General features: G+C 39.5%; 1 protein-coding gene across 4 annotated transcripts in view; it reads left to right on the forward strand.

The window, feature by feature from the left end:
* Window positions 1-26,503, forward strand: part of c29h1orf174 (chromosome 29 C1orf174 homolog) — a 35,547-nt gene that overhangs the window by 1,358 nt on the left and 7,686 nt on the right. For 3 of the 4 annotated variants that reach the window (XM_073031689.1, XM_073031686.1, XM_073031687.1), the window contains one exon: window positions 10,020-10,130. In XM_073031689.1, coding sequence (XP_072887790.1) covers window positions 10,020-10,130 — 111 coding nt within the window. Of the gene's footprint in view, window positions 1-10,019; window positions 10,131-11,105; window positions 11,206-26,503 lie in introns of those variants that run through there. The other variant, XM_073031688.1, reaches the window with a different exon arrangement.

Consider the following 26,503-nt stretch of genomic DNA (forward strand, 5'->3'; position numbering starts at 1 on the left):
AAGTAATAAGGTTTGGCATTAAAATTTATCATTCATGAAAACAATATACAGGGTAATACATTAACATAGAAGCTAAAAGATGAAAAAGATCTTCAAACTAAGGGATAATTTTTTGGATCGTAAATCAGTAAGTAACAGATTGCCACACAGATCAGTACTGGGACCTCAACAATATATATTAATAGATGAAGAGACTTAGCAAATTTGCTAATAACATAATAAGTAAGTTATAAGGAGGGCACAAGGGGCCAGCAAAGGAATACAGATAAGTGACCACGAATTTGTCAGATGGAGTATAGTGCAGAAAAATGTGTGCTTATCCTCCCTGGAAGGAATAATGAAGAAGCAAATTGCTGTTTCAATAGATCAACAAAACAAAATATTGGAATGCAATAGATTTGAAGATCCTAGAACATGAAACACAAAAACCCAGCCTGCAGGTACAACAAATAATTATGAACACTAATAAAATTTTGACCTTGACAAGGGGTAAACAGTACAAAAACTGTAAAGTTTTAAAGCAACTTTATACTGGTGTCACTACTAACAAGAGTGCTATGTCTAGTTTTGTGATTCTATTTAAGGAAGGATGTTTTACACTGGAGGTTGTGCAAAGGAGTTGATAAAAGGGTTGTTATATGAAGAAAGAATTTGAGCAGATTAGACTATACAAGCACAAGCATAATGGACTACAGAAGATTCTAAGGGGATTGAGAAGGTAGATATTGAGAAGATGTTATCTCTGATGAAGGTGGCTAGAACTAGGGTGGGCTTAGTTTAAGAATAAAGAGTTGTCTGTTTCAGATAGAACTGAGGAGGAATTAACTTTGATAGGTAAATTACCAATGGTGTGCATGGGTAATAGAAAAATAAGGCTAAAGCGAATGAGCATGGGAGACAAAATAAGTTCTAGGAAAATAGGTGGGAGAATAGAATTCATAAAATTGTTCTGAAATTTTATGAACCAAATGACTGCTTTCTATGTCAAAAGGGAATATGAGGTAATATAAATAGAAGGTGAAATTCTTTTCTAGAGAGTTCTGAATATTGGAATTATCTGCCCCCGAGAGCTGTACTGGTGGAATTACTGAATACCTGTAAATTCAAAGTGGATATTGACAGGCATTTAAGCTATCAGGGAATTGAGAGATCTGGGAGAGAGTGAGAAAAAGACTGAATCATCCTTGATCTTAAGGCATAGTGTACCAGGCTCAAGGGGCTGATTAGTTGAGACCCTCTCCCTTTTCTTATGCTCTTATGGAGTTGTTTGAGGGAGTGGGTGCTTAGTAGGATGGCGAGCAAGAATAAATGGAAAAGGTCTGTTTTTTAAAAGGAGAGGAAAATGAAGATAGACTGTTACCTTATGTTCTGTTCAAAACATGTTACCAAGCTATCTGCTTATGTTTGCAACTATCTATTACAGCTTAGCCTTACAGATGAACACATTACAGTATGAATCACTGGGAAGTGATGTGAAGAGAATTGCTATATGATATTTATTTCTTTTCCGTAGTCCAGGATAATTATAGCATCCTACTGGAGCACAGTTAACTTAGCCAGATCAAGGAATAAACCTGCTTTTCGTGATTCATTTCGTGATTTTCATAAAATCATATCTGATATTCCTTTATACATTAGGTTATAGAACAGACAGTCCTTTTTTCCCAATACTCTTACAGCATATTGAAATTTTAAGGCTATGGATATAAAGTATATTTTATACCACCAGCCATATATTGCTTAATATTAAGAGAGAATGCTTCAAAATCTTTTGTGTAGCCTGATGATTTTTCTCTGTTCAAGCAGTTCTCCAAACTCATGCTATCTTGTAGTAATCTCCCATGTAGGGATTCATCATTGTTAATGAGAACCGAGTTCACTGTAGAGGGGAAAATACCACTTAAAAATAAAAATATCTTGAAGAATAAATAGAAAATCAGAAATTTAACATATACTAGATTGGGAAAGAGTAATTTTTGGATATATAAGTTGTGTACCCTTTATCCGAAAAGTTTGGGACCAGAAGTGTTTCAGATATGTTCAGATTTTGGAATATATAAGAGCTTGGGATCACCATCATTTCCAACTCTGAACTTATGTGCTACTGGTAGGCAGTCTTTGTCATACACAGGTTCATCACACGTATGTACTGATGCAGCTGTTCAGTGTGTTAGATTTTCATCAGCAACAATCTTAAACTTGAATTTGTCAATGAATTCTGCTGCTTCATTGTGATCAGCAGACACATAAAAATTAACGCTGTGTTTAAATTTCTGCAACTAGCCTGCGAAATATTTACAAGTACCTTCAACCCTCAGTTTGTTGTGATAGATCTTTGCTTGTTTCATGATCAGCTTACCATTTAATTGCCATATATGTTTATTCCGACACTGACAAATCCACTCTTTCAATACACAATCGAGATCTTTATTTTTCGCTTTATGCATTGTCTTTCCATTTTTCATTACATCTGTGAGATAACTTCTTAGAACTGTCTGTGGTGTGTAGAGACCTGTTCATTACCTGGGAACCTTCCCAGCATTTTGTGGAATTTTCCATTTGTGAAGTCATGTAAGTGCTCAAAAAAATTTGGACTTCAGAAGTTTTTGTATTTTGGAATTTTGGATAAGGGGTATTCACTGCCTTTTATGTTAATTAAAGAATGATTCTTCTCAGATGTCACAGCAAAATAACCATAGTCCAGTATCTAAGTCTTAATATGGTTATATATTAAAAGGATTATTGTTTATATGGCACAAGAACTGTCCACCTCAGTTTGATATGTGAGTCATTTTCCACTGGGAAATGTTCATACCTATACGATTCATAAGCTACACAGTCATTTTAACTGTGGAAAGAATTTCTTCAGACAGTGCTCTTAGTATTTTTTTAAATGTATGTAGTTACTGTGTAATTTCAGGCCTACTTGCAGAAACTAAAATAAAGTGCCAGCTCTCAGAATTAAACAAAAATGTTTACTGGATGTGGAAAAATATGTACTTCAGCATACCATAAACATAAGAGATTCTGCAGATGCTGGGAACCAGAGCAACACACACAAAAAGATGGAGCAACTCAGCAGGTCAGGCAGTATCTATGGAAGTGAATAAATTGTCAATGTTTTTGGCAGAGACTTTCCATACGACTAGAAAGGAAGGGGAAGACACCTAAAAGCTACATTGACAACTGCATTGGCACTGCTTCATGCACCCTTTCTGAGGTCATCAATTTCAACAAGTTTGCCTCTATTTTCCACTTTGCCATTACATTTGCTTGGTCTGTTTCTGACACCTCCCTCCCCTTTCTCAATTTCATTGTCTCCATCTCTGGAGACAAACCAAGGGATTCCAGTTATCCTGACTATTCCTCTTCCAATCCCATCTCCTATAAAAATGCTATTCACATTTCTCAGTACCTTTGTCTCCGCTACATCTGCCCCTGGAAGAGGCTTTCCCTTTTAGAACCTCAAAGATGTCCTCCTCCTTCAAAGAATGTCCTCCAGCATAGATGCTGCCCTCACTCAGATCTCCTCCATTTCCCAAACATTCGTGCTCACCCCATCTTCCCATTGCCTTAACAATGATAGAGTTGTTCTTGTCATTACCTATCTTGCAATGAGTCTCCACATCCAACAAATATCCTTCTCAGCACTTATCCCAGCAAATGGCCAAAGTTCTACACATGCCCGTTCACCTCCTCCCTCAACTCCATTCAGGGACCCAAACATTCCTTCCACATGAGGCAACATTTCACCTGTGTATCTGCTGGGGTCATCTTTCATGTCCAGTGCTCCATTACGGCCTCCTCTACATTGGTGAAATCCATCAGAAATTGGGGGACTGCTTCACTGAGCACCTCTGCTCCATCCACCATTCTCATTCTTGTGTCAAGATGAGGTCACCCCTACAGTGCAGGTGCAATACTTTGTATTCTGTCTGAGTAACTTCCAATTTGTGGTATGAATATTGTTTTCTCCATTCAGTAAAAAATTTCCCTCCCCCTCCCCTCCTCTTCTATTCCCCACTCTGGCCTCTTACCTCTTCTCACCTGCCTATCACCTCCCCATGGGTCCCCTCCTATGGTTCCCTTTCTCCTATGGTCCATTTTGCTCTCCTATCAGATTCCTTCCTCTCCTCCCCTTTGTTGGTCTAATTTCAAAACAATAATGAGGTGGCTTACCGGGAAGATGTCATCTGTCTGACACAGTGGTGTCAAGAAAACAACTTCTCCCTCAATGTTGCAAAAACAAAAGAACTGGTTGTGGATTACAGGAGGAATAGAGACGGGCTAACCCCTATTGACATCAATGGATCTGAGGTTGAGAGGGTAAACAGCTTTTAGTTTCTCGGCATCCACATCACCAAGGACCTAACGTGGTCTGTACACATCAACAGTGTGGTGAAAAAGGCAAAACAGCACCTCTTTAACCTCAGACGGTAGAGGAAGTTTGGTATGGGCCCCCAAATCCTAAAAACTTTCTACAGAGGCACAATTGAGAGCATCCTGACTGGCTGCATCACTGCCTGGTATGGGAACTCTACCTCCCTTAATCGCAGGACTCTGCAGAGAGTGGGACAGCCCAGCACATCTGTAGTTGTGAACTTCCCATGATTCAGGACATTTACAAAGACAAGTATGTAAAAAGGGCCCGTAAGATCATTGGGGATCCAAGTCCGCTACCCTCTCCTCTCCTGTCAGATTCTTTCTTCTCTAGCCCTGTATCTTATTTGCCTATTATCTTTTTTATAGAACCATAGTACATTACAGCATAGAAACAGGCCTTTTGGCCCTTCTTGGCTGTACCGAACCATTTTTCTGCCTAGTCCCACTGACCTGCACCTGGGTCATATCCCTCCAAACCCCTCTCATCCATATACCTGTCCAAGTTTTTCTTAAATGTCAAAAGTAAGCCCGCATTCACCACTTCATCCGGCAGCTCATTCCACACTCCCACCACTCTCTGCATGAAGAACCCCCCCCCCCAATGTTCCCTTTAAACTTTTCCCCCTTCACCCTTAACCCATGACCTCTCTTTTTTTCTCCCCTGGCCTCAGTGGAAAAAGCCTGCTTGCATTCACTCTATCTATACCCATCATAATTTTATACACCTCTATCAAATCACCCCTCATTCTCCTACGCTCCAGGGAATAAAGTCCTAACCTATTCAACCTTTCTCTGTAACTCAGTTTCTCATGTCCCGGCAACATCCTTGTAAACCTTCTCTGAACTCTTTCAACCTTATTAATATCCTTCCTGTAATTAGGTGACCAAAACTGCACACAATACTCCAAATTCGGTCTCACCAATGTCTTGTACAACCTCACCATTACATTCCATCTCTTATACTCAATACTTTGATTTATAAAGGCCAATGTACCAAAAGCTGTCTTTACAACCCTATCTACTTGTGACGCCACTTTTAGAGAATTATGTATCTGTACTCCCAGATCCCTCTGTTCTACTGCACTCCTCAGTGTCCTACCATTTACCTAGTATGTTCTACCTTGGTTTGACCTTCCGAAGTGCAATACCTCACACTTGACCGCATTAAACTCCATCTGCCATTTTTCTGCCCATTCCTCCAACTGGTCCAAATCCCTCTGCAAGCTTTGAAAACCTTCCTCACTGTCCACTACACCTTCAATCTTTGTATAATCAGCAAATTTGCTGATCCAATTTGCCACATTATCATCCAGATCATTGATATAGATGACAAATAACACTGGACCCAGAACTGATCCCTGTGGCACACCACTAGTCACAGGCCTCCATTCAGAGTAGCAATCCTCCACTACCACTCTCTGGCTTCTTCCATTGAGCCAATGTCTAATCCAATTTACTATCTCTCCATGTATACCTGGTGACTGAATCTTCCTAACTAACCTCCCATGCGGGACCTTGTCAAAGGCCTTACTGAAGTCCATGTATACAACATCCACTGCCTTCCCTTCATCCACTTTCCTGGTAACTTCCTCGAAAAACTCTAATAGATTGGTTAAACATGACCTACCACGCACAAAGCCATGCTGACTGTTTCTAATAAGTCCCTGTCTATCCAAATACTTGTAGATCCTATCTCTTAGTATTCCTTCTAATAATTTACCTACTACCGATGTCAAACTTACCGGCCTATAATTTCCCAGCTTACTTTTTGAGCCTTTTTTAAACAACAGAACTACATGAGCTATCCTCCAATCCTCCGGCACCTGACCCGTGGATATCGACATTTTAAATATTTCTGCCAGGGCCCCTGCAATTCCAACACTAGTCTCCCTCAAGGTCTGAGGGAATACCCTACTCTGATTTGCCTCAAGACAGCAAGCACCTCCTCCTCTTTAATCTGTATAAGTTCCATGACCTCCCTACTTGTTTGCCTTGTCTCCGTAGACTCCATTCCAGTTTCCTTAGTAAATACAGATGTAAAAAACCCATTTAATATCTCTCCCATTTCTTTTGGTTCCATACATAGCCAACCACTCTGATCTTCAAGAGGACCAATTTTATCCTTTACTGTCCTTTATACCTGTAGAAGCTTTTAGGATTATCCTTCACCCTGACTGCCAAAGCAACGTCATGTCTTCTTTTAGCCCTCCTGATTTCTTTCTTAAGTATTTTCTTAATCTTTTTATACTCCTCAAGTATCTTATTTCCTCCCTGTTGCCTATACATGTTATACATCTCTTTCTTCTTCTTTATCAGAGTTCCAATATCCCTCGAGAACCAAGGTTCCTTATTCTTATTCGTTTTACCTTTAACCCTGACAGGAACGTACAAACTCTGCACTCTCAAAATCTCTCCTTTGAAGGCCTCCCACTTACCAATCACATCCTTGCCAGAGAACAACCTGTCCCAATCTACGCTTTTTAGATCCTTCCTCATTTCTTCAAATTTGGCCTTTTTCCAGTTTAGAACTTCAACCCGAGGACCAGATCTATCTTTATCCATGATCAAGTTGAAACTAATGACGTTATGATCACTGGAATCAAAGTGTTCCCCTACACACACTTCCGTCACCTGCCCTAACTCATTTCCTAATAGGAGATCTAATATTGCATCCTCCCTAGTTGGTACATCTATATATTGATTCAGAAAACTTTCCTGAACACATTTCACAAACTCTAGCCCATCTAGGCCTTTAACAGTATGGGAGTCCCAGTCAATGTGTGGAAAATTAAAATCCCCTACAATCACAACTTTCTGTCTCCTGCAGTTGTCTGTTATCTCTCAGCAGATCTGCTCCTCCAATTCTCGCTGACTATTGGGTGGTCTATAATACAACCCTATTAATGTGGTCATACCTTTCCTGTTTCTCAGCTCCACCCATATGGCCTTAGTTGACAAGCCCTCTAATCTTTCCTGCCAAAGCACTACTGTAATATTTTCCCTGACTAGCAAAACCTCCCCCCCCCCACCCTTCACCCTTCACATTCTGCCTCTATCACGTCTGAAACATCGGAACCCTGGAACATTGAGCTACCAGTCCTGCCCCTCCTGTAGCCAAATTTCAGTAATGGCTATGATGCCATAATTCCACGTGTCAATCCAGACCCTCAGCTCATCTGCCTTTCCCACAATACTCCTTGCAATGAAATATACACACCTCAGAAGACTGCTACCACCACTCACAACCTTACTATTTATGACTTTGCATGAACTACTAACATAATTTATTTTTACCCCCATTCCACTATCTACTCTGGTTCCCATCCCCCTGCAAATCTAGTTTAAACCCTCCCCAATAACACTAGCAAACCTCCCTGCAAGTATATTGGTCCCCTTGTAGTTCAGGTGTAACCCATCTCCCAGCTTCTTGCTTCATTTCCCCTCCCCCACCCACCTGACTTCACCTATCACTTTCTAGTTTGCCCTCTTTTCCCTCCCCCTCCCCATCTTATTATTCTGCCATCTTCTCTCTTTCTTTCCAGTCCTGATGAAGGGTCTCGGCCTGAAACATCAGCTGTTTATTCATTTCCATAGACACTGCCTGACCTACTGAGTTCTGCTCGCATTTGTGTGTGTGTTGCTCTGGATTTCCATGTCTACAGAATCTCTTGTGTTTATGTTGATCAATCTACTGCCAAATCTACTTTGGTACCTTCATCAGCCAGGCCCCAAAATATGGCAACAACAGAAATATTGCCTCAAGAAAATTAACATGGAGTATCGTGAGGACCCTTGATCATCAGATAGCACATCACAGCCAACCTCTGTTCCAAATCAATAGGACCGTAACTCGTTTATAATGTTTGAATCCCCTTGAAGTTACTACCAGCTGGAAAGAACATTATCCGCCTTCCCTTTCACCTGGTCACACCTATCACCTGCTGGGTTGTATTTCTTACTCCCCCCCCCCACCCCACTTTCTTATTCTGGCTTCTGCTTCCTTTGTTTTCTAATACCGATGAATAGTCTAGGCCCAAAACATTTTTTCTCGATAGATGCTGCCCAAAATACTGAGCTTTTCCAGCATTTTGTGTGTGTTACTCAAGAGTTCCAGCATCTACAGACTCTCAAACTGACTTTATCCTTTTACAACAGAGGCCTTTATTCTTTTCCTTAGCAAATTTCCTGTAGAGGCTTGCTACTACTCTGACTGACAAGAAATCATAAAGTCGTTCTGACCAGATGGTGCAGCTGCTGGATTTCCAAACCCCAGCAAGGAAGTCTGCAACCTTTATTCCCAGGTTTGGGAAGAAGAGAACATTCCTGAGGAGCCCAGAGAATTAGATGAGTGTTAAAAAGCTAACCATCAATCACAGGCACAGAGAGATACAGCATCTTAATTGAAGGGGAGGCATACTGGCCAAGATAAGTGAATTAGATATAGTACCAATGATTTACTTGTACCAGTTTGTTGACCTTTATTACTTTGAAATATCTTACATCTACTTCTCAATGTCCTAACATTTCAGTCAGAATTGTTTTATAACTTTTTTCTATTACAGTTGCTTAAAAAATGAATGTTTTACTTATTTTAATTTTGTTAGAACATTCAACAGTACAAACCAATAGGAACCATAACTTGTTCATGTTTGAATTTCCCTGAAGCCATACCTTAGATTTTTGCAAATAATATTAAAGCACAACAAATGACTTAACACTTAATATGAATGATGTTGAAGACTGAGCAGAAAATATAATGAGACATGCAATTGTTGACCATGTTGAGGATAAAACTTTGAACTCTAGTTCAAAAATATTGGCTCTGCCATAAAACTCCAATAAAGCACGGTCTGAACAATGAGAAACACACACACACAAATTGCTGGAGGAACTTTGCAAGCCTGGCAGCATCTATGGAGGGGAATAAACAGTCTGGGTTTCAGGTTGAGATCCTTCATCAGATCTTGACCCAAAACAGTGACTGTTTATTCCTCTCCATAGATGCTGCCTGACTTGCTGAGTATATTGCACAAGGTTTTCAGCATCTGTAGAATCTTTTGTGTTTACGCTTGGGACTTTGTTGCTAAAATTAGCATATTTTAAGGATCTTATTCCCAATACACTTTTAATTCACTTTTTTAAAAATGTTGCATTGCATTATAATAAATTTTCCAGTAACTCCTGTAAGTTGAAGGTGAGTGTAAGAACCAGGCCCTCAGTGAGTCATGAGTATGCAGGGACCAGGGCTCTGGCATGTGGAAGGGGAGCTCAGAGCTGACCCTAGTGAGTTGAAAGAGAACATCAAACAATATTTGGTGAGGCAAACTATTGGATTTCAGAATGATCAGGTGGTGAATCATTGCAGATTTACTGTAATCTGAAAATGAGCTCCTTGAAGAATTTACGTTTTGAAAGCAAATTCCAGGTAGCGATACCGTAAAGCTATCAAGCATTAAGCTATTTGGAGATGGGTTACAGTTGCACTGTACAAAGTTTCCACAGGTTCTGTTTCAGGATTAAAATGGATTTCTTGATTTTTTTGTGTTATCCCAGATGTATATTTTAAGTGTATTTTTGAATGCATACTACTTACATTTTATTATAACTGAAATAATATAACCAATGCCTTGTTTAAGGTTGGAGTCCGGCGTTCTGCCCGTCTTCGGAATAAGGTGCTTTGTACTGCAGCTTCAAGCACCTCCCAACAGAACATCAAGGCTGGCAGTTCAACACAGAAAACACCCAGGGTAAGAAAAGTTATTACGGTAATCTTTCTACTGGAGAGCCTCTGTATCTGCAGATATCCATGGAGGGGTATGGAAAGTTGTGATGGAGTTTGAAGTCAATGGCTTCAGTCTTATTAAGCAGTGAATTTCAACAGCATATCAAATTCATGGAATCAACAATATTAATCATCAGTGATCTTATAGCTGATGTTATTCATCACTTCATTTCACAGATTACTCAATAGCCATCAGGAGTATAAACTCCAGTTTTATTATTCTGTACTGTAAGCAAGTAACCTTCCATCCACTGAGGGATAATAAACAATGGGATTCATGTAGTATGGGAGGTTGATGATCAGCCAGACCAAAGGGACTTTTTCCATACAAGTTATCTCTTATGCTTAATGAGTTGGCCAAGTGCAATTAGAAGCTGTCGGAGTATCAGTAGATATATGAGCAATGATAATTAGTTGGTGTTTTGTTCTTCTCTATGTTGGATGTATTCATATGATTTGGAATATTAAATTGGTTGGGATTTGTAATCATGAATTGTGGTCAGCAGATGTTGAGGTGAACAGCATTGGGGAAAAGAAATTAATGGCACCTTCAGCACATTTGGAGTTTTTTTTCACTTGTGAGATCGAGAATAAGTAACATCACTGTTTAATGATCAATCCTAATTGAACTTGAAGTTGTTGAGAAGCTCCCATTTTGGCCTCCTGTAGAGCTTAAGACGAAGGAATTTTCATAATGCTGTTAGGTAGTAAACTTGAGGACAGCAAAAAAGGAGACGTGATTGAGTCAGAACTGTGTGAGACTACAAGGCAAATGTAACATTCCAAAGTGGTTGCCTGTCTTCCCCTTTTAAGTATTGATTTGGTGTATTTTCCATGTGTAGTTAAAAAAGCTTGCCAATTTTCCACGCACTGCGGCGGAAGTGCACTGGTGTAGGTGGAGTAAGTGTTCATTACAGAGGTGAGAGTCCAACAGGTTGTTTTGTCCTGGATGATGGCAGGTTAATGGAGAGCTGCTGAGACTGCTGTCATCCAGGCGACTGATAGATGTTTCATCACAATTCTGATGCACTTTGAAGATGGTAAGATAAGGGGCAGGATATGAGTTCACAAAGAGACCTGTTCTCTTCTAAGCTTTAACAACCACAGTCTTAGTATGGCTAGTCCAATTAATATTCACGTCAACAGATTTCTTTATTAATGGGTGGTGGAGAATTTGGCTCTGGTAATTATCAATGAATGTTAATGGTGGACTGTATACAGTGATCAGATATGACAATAATAGAGAAATAGTCAGATTTTAATTCCTTTGAGCCAGCAGCTTTAATGTAATTTTTCATGCTTGTTATCTGTCAGAATTAGAATCAGATCTAATATCACTGGCGTATGTCATGAAATTTGTTATTTTGTGGCAGCAACAGCATAGAACAATACCTGCAAAATACTATATATTATTATGTATATAAATACTACAAATGTTATACCTAAAACACAGTGTGTGTGTGTCTTCAGGCTCCTGTACCTCCTCCCTGATGGCAGCATGTCCTGGGTGATGGAGGGGGGGGGGGGGCCTTAATGATGGATGCCACCTTTTTGAGGCATTGCCTTTTCAAGATGTCTTTGATGCTATGGAGCCTACTGCCATGATGGAGCTGGCTGAGTCTGTAGCTCCCAGCTGCTGATGCAACCAGTGGCAGTGCTTTCCACGGTACATATGTAGAAATATGCTAGAGTCTTTAGTAACATACCAGATCTCCTCAAACTTCTAATGAAATATAGGCCCTAGCTGTACCTTCTTTGTTATTGCATCAATATGTTTGTCTTCAGAGAAGTTGACATCCAGGAACTTGAAGATGCTCAGCTTTTCCACTGCTGATCCCTCAATGTGGACTGGTGTGTGTTCCTCAACTTCTCCTTCCTGATGCCCACAATCAATTCCTTGCTCTTGCTGATTACAAGGTTGTTGCTGCAACACCACTCAACCAGCTGATCTATCTCACTCCTATATGCCTCCCTGTCACCATGTGAGATTCTGTGAACAGCAACTGGGTCATCAGCAGATTTGTTAAGAGAACAGAGCAGTGGGCTGAGCACACATCCTTGAGGTGTGCCAGTGTCAAATATCAGTGAGGAGAAGATATCGCTTCTGATCCTCATTGACTATGGTCTCTCGATGAGGAAGTCAAGGATCAAATTTGAGAGGGAGGTACAGAGGCCCAGGTTTTGAAGCTTGTTGATTAATAAATACTGCAAATGTGATAGTGTTGAATGCTGAACTGTAATCAATAAACAGCAGCTTGACATAGGTGTTGCTGCTGTCCAGGTGGTCCAAGGCCGAGTGGAGAGCCAATGGGATTGCATCCACTGTAGGCCTATTATGGCAATAGACATATTGCAGCAAGTCCAGAGCCTTGCTTAGGCAGGAGTTTATTTTGGCCATGACCAACCTCTAAAAGAACTTCATCACAGTAGATATGAGGTCAACTGATTGATAGTCATTGAGGCAGCTCACCCTGCACTTCTTGGGTACTGGTGTGATTGACACCCTTTTGAAGCAGGTGAGGACCTCCAACTGCAGCAGTGAGAGGTTGAAGATATTCTTGAATACTCCTGTCTGTCGCTTGGCTGAGGGCTAGATCTGAGGTTTTCAGCACCCTACTAGGTAAATGCCTTGCACAGGCTCACACTCGTCAAAGATGTTCTGACATTAGATGCTGAGACAGAGATTATGGTTGCCATATGTTGCAAGCATTTGCACAGGTTTAGTTTTATTTTCCCTTTCAAAGCATGTATAAAAGGCATTGAGCTCATCAGAGAATGAAGCATCACAGCCATTACTGATGTTATGTTCCAGCTTGGAACTAATGGCCTGCAAACCCTGCCAGAGCTGACATGCATCCCATTTCATCTCTAACTTCAATAAGAATTGTGCTTTTGCTCTAAAAGAGCCTTCCATTGATTGTAACTAAACTTCTTGTATAGTTATAGATCATGGGTCTTGAATGCTACAGATTTAGCCCTCAACAGCCTGTGAATCTCCTGGTTCATCCACAGCTTTTGATTTGGGTAGGTCCAGTATGCTCTCAAAGGCACACACTCATCCACACAGAACTTAATGAAGTTGGTGAAATACTTATTTCAGATTTGAAGATTAATCCATGAATATTGTCCAGTTCACTGATTCAAAGCAGTCATGTAAACACTCTTCCACCTTCCTTGACCTCACGACTGGTGCTGCAGTCCTCAGTCTCTGTACACTGGGAGTTGAAGTACAGCCAGGAGATTAGACTCGCTAAAGTGTAGGCATGGGATGGCATGATAAGCATTCTTGATGGTGGTGTAACAGTAGTCAAGTGTGTTTTCTCTTCTAGTTCCATAGGCGATATGTTCGTGGTAGTTGCTCAGAGACTTCTTCAAGCTGACCTGGTTGAAATCCTCCACAATGATTGGGAACTTACGGGGTGAGCAGTATTGTACCTGATAATCATGGTGCTCAGCTCCTCTACTGCCTAGCTGATGTTGGCCAAGGGTGGAATGCACACCACTACCAGGGTGATGGCAGAAAACAGATAAAATGGGCGACACTTGACCACTAAATGTTCCAGATCAGCAGAGCAGGACTGAGAGAGAACCACCATGTCTGTGCACCACAATGAGTTAATTATGAAGCACACTCCACCTCCTCTAACTTAGGAAACACAGCTACTCTGTCCATGCGGTGAATGGTAAAGCCCTCAGGCTGCAACACTACATCTGAAATGGTGGAGGTGAGCCATGTTTTCGTGATGCAAAGTATACAGCAGTTTCTCATGTCCATCCAGTACTGCAATCTAGATTGTACATTCACCAGCAAGATGGTAGGGCTTTCTGTGTAATTTCCACACACTGTTTACATAGTGTGTTCAGACTTGTCTACTAAATGTTTCTGTAAAGAGTTTACAATACTCTAATGCGTGTGTGTTGTGGGAATGGAAACAAGTTTGCAATGCAGCCATGACCAAGGTGCAGAGACTGTAAGTTGAATATTGAAAAACTGAACCGCATTTCTAGTTGTAGCGCTGATGGTTTATGGTGGGGTTGTGAATGATTCCAACTCACCTTCATCATGTCCAGTACTGGGCCAGCCATAATTATATTCTCAAGCAAGTAGCAATATTTGGGTGTCCTTTCAGTTCCAGGAGCAGGACCGTTTGAAACCACAAAAATGTGGTGTGAGGAAGAGTGAACATCTTGGGAAGGGAAGAGCTGTGCAACAGTGGTAAACTTCGGAGATTTGTGAAATACATCTCAACTAAAATGCTGGAATTTTCTTCTTTCAATTGAATGCCGTCTAAAGAAAGTGGGCATTCATGAATTTATTCTGGCACCAGAAATGAGATTAGAAAAAATAAGAAATGCCCTTTTGTGGAAAGGATATTTCATACTATGGTTGAATCTAGACCTTGTATGTTTGCTAAAGTTCAGGTTTAACAGTGGCCTACCAACCTGTGCACCATGCGGAAGCCTCTGTGTATAAAACCAAAGCAACACTCTTTTCTGCTCTTTGAAAGGAGGAGATTATGAATTTCCCAGTCTCTTAAGCAATCTCTTGCCTTCAGTAGCCATGAATAATTTATTATTGTCTCATGTACAGTGGAGAGCTTTGTGTCTGTGCATGCCAACCAAACAGATCATGCCATGTAGAAGTACATAGAAATAGTATGAAACAAAAACAAAACAATGCAGAATATACTGATATATTCCAGAGCAGAGGCATTCAAGTCAGGAGACCGAGAATGCTACAAGAGGTGCAGGTATGATCTCTGGAAAGTTATCTCATGGACAAGGTGGAGATTCCGGACCAAACTAGAATCAATAAGCTGTGGCAAAGCTTGAATGCTATAACTTCCTACAAAGTTAAATCAAACGATATGGGAGACAGCAGGGCTTCACTTCCAGATGAGCTTAACATCCTCTGTGCTCACTTTGACCGTCAAAACATGAAGGAACCATCACAAACTCCCACATCTCTTGAAGATCCTATGATATCAGTATCTTAAATTGGTGTACTGGCTACCTTCAGGAGGGTGAATCCAAGGAAAGCTTCCAGACCAGACAGGGTACCTGGCCGTGTACTAAAGACTTACGCTGACCAACTGGCTAGTGTGTTTACTGATGTCTTTAACCTCTCACTTCAGCAGGGTTTGGTACCCACCTGATTCAATCAGGCTTCAATTATACCGGTGCCTCAACGACTATTACACCCACAGTGACGAAGTGTTTTGAGAGGCTGGCGATGAAACTTATCAGCTCTCACCTGAGAGGTGACTTGGATCCATTGTAAACATCAGGAGAGGGAACCCAGAGGTCCATGAGCCAGTCCTCCTTAGAGGTGGAGATGGTTAGCAACTTTAAATTCTTGGGCGTTACTATTTCCAAGGACTTGCCCTGGACCTAGCACGCAAATGCAATTGCAAAAAAAGCACGTCAGCACCTCTTCTTCCTTGGATGTCTGCAGAGATTCAGCATGACATCAAAAACTTTGACAAACTTCTATGGATGTGTAGTAGAGAGTGTATTGATTGGCAACCTAGAATGGGAACACCAATGGCTTTGAACGGAAAATCCTACAAAGGTACTGGATTCAGCCCACTCCATCTCAGATAAAGCCGTCCCAACCATCGAGCACATCTACATGAAACGCCATAGGAAAGCAGCATTCATCATCAGAAATCCTCACCACCCAGGCCATGCTATTTTCTCATTGCTGCCATCAGGTAGAAGGTACAAGGGCCTCAGGACTCGCACCACCAGGTTCAAGAATAGTTACTACCCCATAACCCCATCAGGCTCTTGAACAAAAGGGGATAACTACATTCACTTGCTCATCCATTGAGATGTTCCCACAACCAATAATCTCACTTTAAGAACTTTTTCTCTTCTTATGTCATGTTCCCATTATTTATTGCTATTTATTTATATTTGTTTTGCACAGTTTGTTGTCTTCTGCACTGATCTTTCACTGATCCTGTTATGGTTGCTGTTCTATCGATTTGCTGAGTATGTCCACAGGAAAATTAATCTCAGGATTGTATGTAGTGACATACTTGTACTCTGATAATACAAATTACCTTTGAACTTTGAACAGAGAAACTGCAGTGCAGGTAAACAAATATGTCATGTATTGCCCTGTTCAAGGTTTCTGCTGCTATGCTATGAGGTATTCTGCAAAAGCTGTGTGTCCTGCACTAAGAGTGTTTTGGCTTTAGCTAAAGGTAATGAGCCATGATGTCCAACTTAGGAATGTTGTGCCAGCCAATCTGGATTGTCTTGGTAAGTGTTGTAACTTTCTGCCCATTGGGATGAATGGTAGATTCTCAAGAGCTGAGCGGGATGAGATTTCTGAAGGACAGTATTCTAGTTTGGGGTGTTTTGGTGCGAGCTATGGAGCAGAGCACAAGAGAAGATGCAGAATGTCACTCAAAGGAGAGACGCCATTGTAGGCAGCACTTTGTGCAGATGAATGATTCTAAAGGCGAAGTGCCAGTACTCCTAACTTAGTCAGTTTGTTTGAGATGGTCTTCATGGGAAGTTTGAACTGTGACTGGTACCTTTCATACAGAACCTGGGTTCAGCATGTGAGTAAAGTGATGCACATGACTATTCCAGAAACGAGTTCCAGCATTTATGTGCACATTGGACTGGTTTAACTGTAGTGGGCCCTTTTATTTTTCTTTTCTTTCTAACTGTTTGATAAAGTTTATAATTCTTTAAACTCTTTATAACTCTTTATAATTTTATGCTGGGGTACGACCTGTCATTTCTTGATAAATGTGTATGGGGCTGTATTTACACAGCATCCGCTACAATCAATGTTCCTTAATCAGAACATCATAACTTTCCTGTTTGGTTGAACCCAAATCATACCAACCCTAGACGTGTATTGCTTATGAAAGGTGGCCTCCTTGCCGCTGAGTCACGTGGCTGTTAGCAAAGTTAGCTAATGAGTCAAGTTTGTGTACAAGCCTAGTGAGAACATTACAGTTACAAGGCCAAGATAAAGTAAATGGTGAGATCAGTAGTTCAACTTTATGGTGCAAGAGGTTTATTCATTAGACTGAGCAGTGAATTGTTGATTGGGAAACATAATTATGTCTGCTACAGTTACCTGAACTGAGCTGATAATGAAATCAATTGATGTTTACTGTGCTTAGGACTGTTACAAGTAGAACAGTCCAGACATAGCTCTGACTAAAATTCTGCCAGCAACAAATGGCACGTTCTCGAAAAACATTAGCTTCCCTAGAAACTGCTGCTCAAAAGGGTACGTATGGCAGTTGAACTGCCAATCTTACTGGAGATTGCCCCTGCCAATCAGAACTGTCCTTCTCTACTGCCATTCTCTTTTCCCACTTTCACCAGATCTTTCAGCCCTGTCCTTCCCGCCATTTTCAATTCCCAGAACCTAACAAAGCCTGTATTACACCTTTAGAAAGCAAAATGATACTTTCTGTCCAAACAAAAGTTCTGCATTTCTCTGAGTTCTGTTGATTTTATCCACAACCTTCATGTATCTGAAATTCCTTTTTGAAAGGATTTTGAAAGTAGGTTTTCCTGTTCCTAGATAACATTGAACAAAAATAGTTCAGTCATAACTGTAAAATCAGCATTACAAATGCATTCATAGTTCGTGATTACAGGTGAAAGAAAGTAGACACCTGTGACATCAAAAACAAAACCACACATCCAATTTTGTAGTCATTATATTTTAACCAATCTGCTGTATGAATGGTAAGGCCTTACAGGAAGTTAAGCAGTTCCTTATATATAACTATATAATTGAATTAACCATGATTGAACAAACTTAGGCATCCACCAGCCTCACTTAAGCTGAACTTGGGCAAGCGAAATTAGTATTTATTGGAACAATATGCTCACTCTGTGAGGGACAAAATAGAAATAACCTGATAGGATTTCTCATTAGCTTGGCTTAGCAACATTTGACCAGTGCTTTCTGACCAAGACAGACATTACTAATCAAAAATATAATTCAATACCATTTCATACTTCATCATTAGACCTCAGCCTTGCATTTATTTCATCTCAGGTATCCATTGCTCTAGCCAGTTAATTGTTCTCCATTATGCATTTAAGACATTCTACAACAAGATCTTTTTTTCTTTTAAATTACTTAGTCTTAGAAAACTTGACAAGTAATGATTATTCAAGTGATTGGAATTTTCAGCTTGAATGAATCCATTTTGAGTTGGTTTATGATGTCACCAATAGCTATGGTCTGGAAAAGTAAATAATTACTTTTAGCCTTAGCAACAGAATCTTCTGACATCAATCATTTATCCTTGGAACAATCTTTCGGAACAACTGCACAGAATGGTGCAGTGTATCTGGTACTTTCATGTATATTACACGTTAGCACATAACTGATGCCAGTCAATGCCAAAAATAGATCACATTTGTCTGATTGAGAAATATTATGGGTCTCCCTGCAAGGAAGCAGCTTTTCACAATAACCCTTTCACAGTAATTATACAGTTTAAAGATCTACTCATCTGTTTCATACTTATTTATAATGGACTTTTGAACTTAGGGAACTAATAAAAATGGGGTGAAAGTTCCTTGTCATGTTATTTTAGTGGGCCATGCCACTAGAGTATGCAGGGAGTAATGCTCTTACTTTCAGTTCTTCAAGGAGAGTTGTATCTGAAGCCCAAGATCTGCAAAAATGGCAATGCTGGCTTACCAACTTCAGCACAAAAAGCTCCAGCATTCCTGCATGACCAAACTATTCTGGCAGAGGAGGTAAACATAATCATTGCCTGAACTTGTTAGCTTCTAGATTATTTTAGACAATTGTGGTTAATCTATGCCATTGTTCATCTAGAGTGTAATTCAATTCAGCCTTTGGGATATTGCTGACCCTCTGTACTCATATAAAAGAAAGATATATTTCTCTTTAAGTTGAGTCCATTGGTCAGAGAGAGTGAGAGATTGGTGCACAGTGCGGATTGTGTGCTTTCTGAAATTTTGGGAGGAATTCATTAGGTGTCTTGTCAATGCAGCTGAGTAGCAATACAATCAGAGGCAGAAGGCTAGCAGAATTTCAATGGAAAATGCTTTAGGGTCCTCAAGATGAGAAGTTGGTGCCTGTACTCGGTGGAGCCCTTCAACATAATTGGGAGGTACTTTGTGCAGCATGTATCAGTTCATGATCTTATCCTAAGGGCTTAGTTCTTTCTTGATGCCCTCCAGCAGGAAGAGGAGAGGAGAGAAGGAGTAGCAAGCATAGAGGAAGTGGTTTGTTGACAACAAGGCAAGTATTGATATCAGATATTGAAAAACACAAAGATACTTGGATGTCATTCCACAAATTCCACATTTGGGCAGAAAGGCAATGACAACGCATTTACAGGCTACCTTGACCTCCATTAGATTTAGCACCAGCTGAACAATAACATTTTGCTCTCCAGTATTTACTGTGGTGCATCTATATCGTTTATCATGCATTTTCCCTATACAGATGTCCCCCGCTTTATGGATGTTCACTTTACACCACTTCGCTTTTACAAAAGACCAACATTAGTAACCTGTTTTTGTATTATAAAGAGGATTTTCGCTTTTACGAACATTTTTCCCGTATAAATTAATGGTTCTTCACTTTACGCCATTTCGGCTTAAGAAATGTTTCATAGGAACACTCTACCTTTGTAAAGGGGGGGGGGGGCACCTGTACTTCGTTATGCCAGGCAGGATTTAAAGTCCACTCGCTGTGATGCAAACACTTAGGAAGAATGTGAAAATGAGAGCACGTTACCTCCAGTCAGCCTTCAGCAACTTTTGGAACAATGACAACAGTGATAATTCCATCACCTTTTTTTTTATTTTGTTTTTTTTTTATTAGTTTTTTTATACATTTTCTACATCGCTACAGATTAAAAAAAACCCAGATCAAAATGAAGAACATTAATACAGTGCAAAAATAAACATACAATAATAATATAATACAAAAGAAGATAATTGAGAAAGCACCCAAATTAAAGATATGTAAAATTAGTATCCTCCCCAAACCCCGCAACAAAAAAGAACTCCAGACCAACCACAACACAATCTAGAGAGTATACATCAGGACATTCAAACCCCCAAAACTGTAAATACACTTGAAAACAGAAGATAATAATGCCTACTACCAACAAAAAAGGATCTGAAAGCAAGGGACCGAAAAAAAAACCTTAGTTAAGAGGAAGGTTATGAAAATACTCAATAAAAGGTCCCCAGACCTTATGGAACTTTGTATCCGAATTAAGAACTGAATAATGAATTTTTTCAAGGTCTAAGCAGGACATAATATCATTAAGCCATTGAGCATGCGTGGGCGGGGCAACATCCCTCCATCTAAGGAGGATTAAACGTCTAGCCAGGAGAGAAGCAAAAGATAATATTCGACACTTAGTCGAACTCAGACGTAAATCTGTCTCACCCGAAAAACCGAATAAAGCAATTAAAGGGTTAGGTTCTAGGTGGTGATTCAGAATACAAGATAACGTTATGAAGACGTCTTTCCAAAATTTCTCCAAGCTAGGACAAAACCAGTACATATGAATGAGAGAGGCCTCGCCCCTCTTGCATTTATCACAGAGAGGACTAATGTTAGGGTAAAATCGGGATAGTTTAGATTTAGACATATGGGCTCTATGAACAATCTTAAACTGTAAAAGGCAATGGCGAGCGCAAAGAGAGGTTGAATTAACCAATTTGAGAATCGAATCCCAAGTCTCATCAGATAAGGAGATACTTAAATCATGCTCCCAAGCCATTCTAATTTTATCCACAGGGGCACGCTGTAAGGATGCTAATTTATCATGAATAAATGATATTAAACCTTTACCTAGTGGATTAATAGAAAGAAAGAAATCCATAACATTTTTCTCAGGCATTTCAGGGAAGTTAGGAATTAAAGGATTAATAAAGTATCTAATTTGGAGATATCTAAAAAAAATGAGCATTGGGCAGATTGAACTTAGCAGAGAGCTGTTGAAAAGATGCGAAGCAATTATCAATAAAAAGATCTTAAAAATGTCTAATGCCCTTCCTATACCAATCATGGAATGCTGAATCATATGTAGTAGGTAAAAAAAGGTGATTATGTAAGATAGGGCTAGAAAATGAAAAACCATGGAAACCAAAGAACTTCCTAAACTGAGCCCATATACGCAAAGTGTGTCTAACAAGAGGATTAACAATTAATCTGGACAAACTACTAGGGAGTACAGAGCCAAGAAGTGCAGAGATAGATAAATCTTTAGTGGAACTCAACTCCATTGCCACCCAATTAGGGCACTCGGGTTGGCCATGGAAAAAAGACCAAAAGGTAGCACAACGTATATTGGCTGCCCAATAATATAAACGAAAGTTAGGTAAAGCCATGCCACCCTCTTTTTTAGATTTTTGGAGATAAACTTTATTAATTCTAGAGCGCTTATTCTTCCACAGATATGACAAAATAATAGAGTCTAAGGAATCAAAAAAAGATTTAGGAATAAAAATTGGGATTGATTGAAATAAATATAAAAGTTTAGGGAGAACATACATTTTAACAACATTGATAGGACCTACCAAAGACATAGATAGAGGTGACCATTGTAACAGACTCTGTTTTATAGTATATGAAAGATTGGCAAAATTTTCACGAAAGAGATCTTTAAACTTCCTTGTGACTGTAATCCCAAGATAAGTAAATTGATTATGAACTACTTTAAAAGGGAGATCACGAAATGTTAATTCTTGTGCTTCTTTATTAATTGGGAAAAGTTCGCTCTTATGTAAATTAAGTTTATAGCCAGAGAACTGGCTAAACTGATCAAGAAGTGAAAACATTGGAGGTAAGGATGTAGACGGATTTGAAAGAAAAAGTAATAAGTCAGCAGCATAAAGAGAAACTCTATGCTCAACACCCTCTCTCCAAATCCCGGTCAATTCAGGACAATTTCGAAAAGCTATCGCCAAAGGTTCTATAGCCAAATCAAAGAGAAAGGGACTTAAAGGGCATCCCTGGTGGGTGCCATGTTTGAGGTTAAATAACTGGGATTTCTGAAAATTAGTCAAAACAGAGGCAGTAGGACACAAATACAGCAATTTGATCCAAGAGATAAAACTTTGACCGAAGTCAAATTTTTCTAAAACTGCAAAAAGGTAGTTCCACTCTATACGATCAAATGCTTTCTCCGCATCGAGGGAAATAACACATTCAGGAATCCCAGTTGAAAGTGAATATAAAATGTTAAATAAACGCCGAATGTTAAAAAAAGGAAGACGATTTTTAATAAAACCAGTTTGATCATCAGAAATAATAGAGGGGATAACAGTTTCTAATCTATAAGCCAAAACTTTGGCCAAGATTTTAACATCAACATTGAGCAAAGAAATCGGCCTATACGAGGAACACTCTGTTGGGTCTTTACCCTTTTTTAATAAAAGAATAATAGATGCCTCATTAAAAGAGGGTGGCAATTTACCGTAATTAAACGAGTCAGATAATACTGAGAATAACTGAGGGGAAAGAAGTGAAGAGAATGATTTATAAAATTCTATGGGGAACCCATCAGGTCCAGGAGATTTCCCTGAAGACAATGCAGAAATTGCAAAAGATATTTCTTCTGATGAAATAGGCACATTAAGTTTGGCTTTAAAATCAGATGAAAGCGAAGGAATATTCAGATTATTTAAAAAGTGATCAACAGAGATATTGTCATTCAAAGATTCAGAGGAATAAAGTCGAGAATAGAAATTTTTAAATGCGTCATTGATTTCTAAGTGATCCGATGTAAAGTCTCCATTCTCCTTCCGGATCTTTGTAATATGTTGTTTGGCTTTGGAACGTCTCAGCTCATTGGCTAGAAATTTACCAGATTTGTCACCATGAATATAGAAGCGACTCTTACTTTCAAGAAGTTGGCGTTTGACAGGTTGAGTAGACAGAAGATTAAATTTAGTTTGAAGTTCTACACGCTTCTTGTATAATTCAGGATTCTTAGTTTGAGCATACAGTTGATCCAATTCTTTAATCTGATTAATGAGGCCTAATCGATCTGCACAGGACTTTCTATTAAGATTTGCTGTATAGGAGATTATTTGACCCCTCAAATATGCTTTCATGGCATCCCAGACAATCTGGGATGACATTTCAGATGATGTATTGGTGTTAAAATAAAAGGTTATCTGATCCTTAATAAATTTTAGAAAATCATCATCCGATAATAAAGTCGAGTCAAAACGCCAGTGTTTATTCCTCTGAGGGTGACCAGGAAAATTTAAAGATAAAGTAATTGGGGCATGGTCAGAAATCAGTATACTCTGATAGTCACAAGAATAGACAGATGGAATAAGTTGATTATCGAGTAAAAAGTAGTCAATTCTAGTAAAGGTATGGTGAACATGTGAAAAAAAAGAGTAGTCTCTCTCAGTGGGATGAAGGAAACGCCATATATCAGAGATACCATAATTAGAGAGAAAAGAGTGAATAGCTAAGGCAGATTTAGTAAGTAGTCGAGTAACAGAGGACGATCGATCCAAATTAGGATCTAACCAACAATTGAAATCGCCACCCAGTATAAGAGAGTATGAGTTTAAATCTGGTAGCGAGGAGAAAAAACGTTCAAAAAAATTAACATCATCAAAATTGGGAGCATACAGGTTTGCTAGTACAACTTTAGTATTGTATAATTTACCAGAAACAATAATAAAACGGCCATTTGTATCAGATATCTTATTATGGAGTTCAAAAGGAATATTTGAATTAATAAGGATGGAGACCCCCCCCCCCTAGCTTTGGCAGCAAAGGATGAATGAAAATGCTGACCCGCCCACTTTGACAGAAGCCGAGAATTATCAAAACTACGAATATGAGTTTCTTGAAGGAAAGCAATGTCAGCTTTGAGTTGTTTAAAATGGGAGAAGACCTTCCTTCTTTTAACAGGATGATTCAGTCCCTTTACATTCCAGCTCACAAATTTAAGTGAATTAACCATTATCAATTGTTAGTGCATAGAAGGTAGCAGACATATAAAAAATCAAGCAGTACAATAACAGTCTGGGAGCAAAAATGTAAACATAGATCTGTAGAATCAAAACAGAGACATGTCCTGAATAACAAAGGAAAACAAAAGAAACAGTGAGTAGTGTTGGAACTGGGGAATCCACCCCCCGTCGCAACCCAAAATTAGACGGCTATCTAAAAAAGCAGCTAGCTCTACCAAAAAAATTAACCCAAGTATGACTTCCAGTTCTGTGTCGTTAACAAAAGTTCCGTATAAATAATATAGCAAATAATAACTAATTTATGCGCTAGAAAACAAAATTATAAATAGGAACAACTTCAACAGAAGTATAAAACTTAATACAAAGAAAATCAGAAGAAAACTAAAACTAACCTACCAGCGAAAAATTATAAAAGATTAAAAGAAAAAAAAAGGAGGGAGAAAAGGGGGAAATTATAAAATTCAAAGAGAGTCCTTATCAACCATTTACAGAAAAAAAAAGCAAAACTTAAACTATGAATCAACCAACAGGGAGGCCTTCAATAAAAACTCCAAACCTCCAAAACAAGTTAAAGACAATTGTAGTTCTCTATAGATAAGGTTATACAAAAATAAAATAGATTACACAGGTATAATCTAAAAGTTCGCAGGGAAACATTAAACTTAAATTATCTATTTAGAAAAAACGCACCAGGTCCAGGGAGAGATTGACTATAGCCCTTAGAGTTTCATTAGATAATGACTGAATTATTCAAGTAAAGTCTGAGTTCGGAAAAGATAGTTTTACTTCAAGAAGTACTTATCAACCATTTTAGAAGGTCAGGCTGGTTCCGAAGAAGACGAGGTGGCTGGGAGACTTCCAACAAACGCCTCAGCCTCCTTCACTGATTTAAACCACTTATAATCTCCAGTAGTAAGCGTAATTCAAAGATCGGCTGGGTTTCGAAGAAAGGGTCTGAATCCGCGATCAAAAAGCACTTTCATTACACCTTTAAACTCAGCACGCATCTTCAGAACCTGGGGGGCAAAATCCTCCACAAAACGAATGACCGTATTTTGAAAGGCAAAAGTACCTCTGCGGCGTGCCTCCATCATCAAACGGTTTTTCACCTGGTATTGATGAAAGCATAAAATAATCGGCCGTGGGCGGGAACCCAGAATTGCTCGCGGAACATAGATCCTGTGTGCCCTTTCAAGCTCAGGTGGAGTCGGAAAAAATTCTTTCCCGAAAATCTCACAGAGAAACTTGGAAAAAAATTCAACGGGAGAGCCCTTTTCGGTGGCCTCTGGCAAACCAAGAATTCGTAGATTGCAACGTCTGCTCCGATTTTCAAGATCCACCATTTTGGAAAAAAGTTTACTATTCTTCTCCTCTAGGTTGGAGCAGAGAGTTTCAAGATATTGAACACGGCGTTTTAAATCTTCAGAAGTTACGTCATTGCGAGATAAATGTTCATCATGATCATCCACTCTAGCATTAATCTGATCCAGTTTGACATTCAGCTAGTTGAAAGAAGTTCTAAATTCAGTTCTAAAATCCATTAAAGTAGCTTGTCGATGTTGTTCCAGAACAGCGAGAATGTCAGCCGACAAAGCTGTAGAAGTTTCCTTTTTCCCGGTTTTAGTGCTTTTGGTAGCCATTATAAGATAGATGTGTTCGCAGGCAGGTAGAAGAGAACTAATAAAATACCTAACTAAGGTTTAAGAAGGGAGACACATAGTGCAAAGGTAAGAAGAATAACGGAGCAAAAGTTCGGAGCAACTAAGCAATCGCCACCTTACCGGAAGTCCCATCACCTTTTAACTTTTCCAGTGTGTCTCCCCATTGAAAGAAACACCTGGTATCAAGTCCTGCTGAAGGGTCTTGGCCCACAACGTCGACTGTACTCTTTCCCGTAGATGCTGCCTGGCCTGCTGAGTTCCTGCAGCGTTTTGTGTGTGTTACCTGGTATCAATAATTGTTCTTAGAACTGTTGAGACTGCAATGCTGGAAGCCTCCATGCCCTCAAAAAGACCGCTCACCATAGCAAGGACGTTTATTTACTGGGCTCATTAAAATCTTGTTTGACACAAAGAAAAAGAATAAAGCTTAAATGCCTGGCAGAATTTCGCCATTTAAATAGTTGCTTAGATCTAGGAAATACTCTTAAGTGTTTTTTTTTTCACTTCTGATGCATCAGACGTGGGATGACATAATACATGCTATGTTGCAGCAGCGTAATGGTAACTCATGAAGTTTTTTTTAATTTTTGGATTAAAAATATGGCACTTGTTTCCTGGCGAATGAGCACTAACCTTGCCATTTAGTGAAATTCATGTGATCAATTCATGACCAATGTGAAGCCCTTGG

This window comes from Hemitrygon akajei, chromosome 29, assembly GCF_048418815.1.
Source record: "Hemitrygon akajei chromosome 29, sHemAka1.3, whole genome shotgun sequence".
NCBI lineage: Eukaryota > Metazoa > Chordata > Chondrichthyes > Myliobatiformes > Dasyatidae > Hemitrygon > Hemitrygon akajei.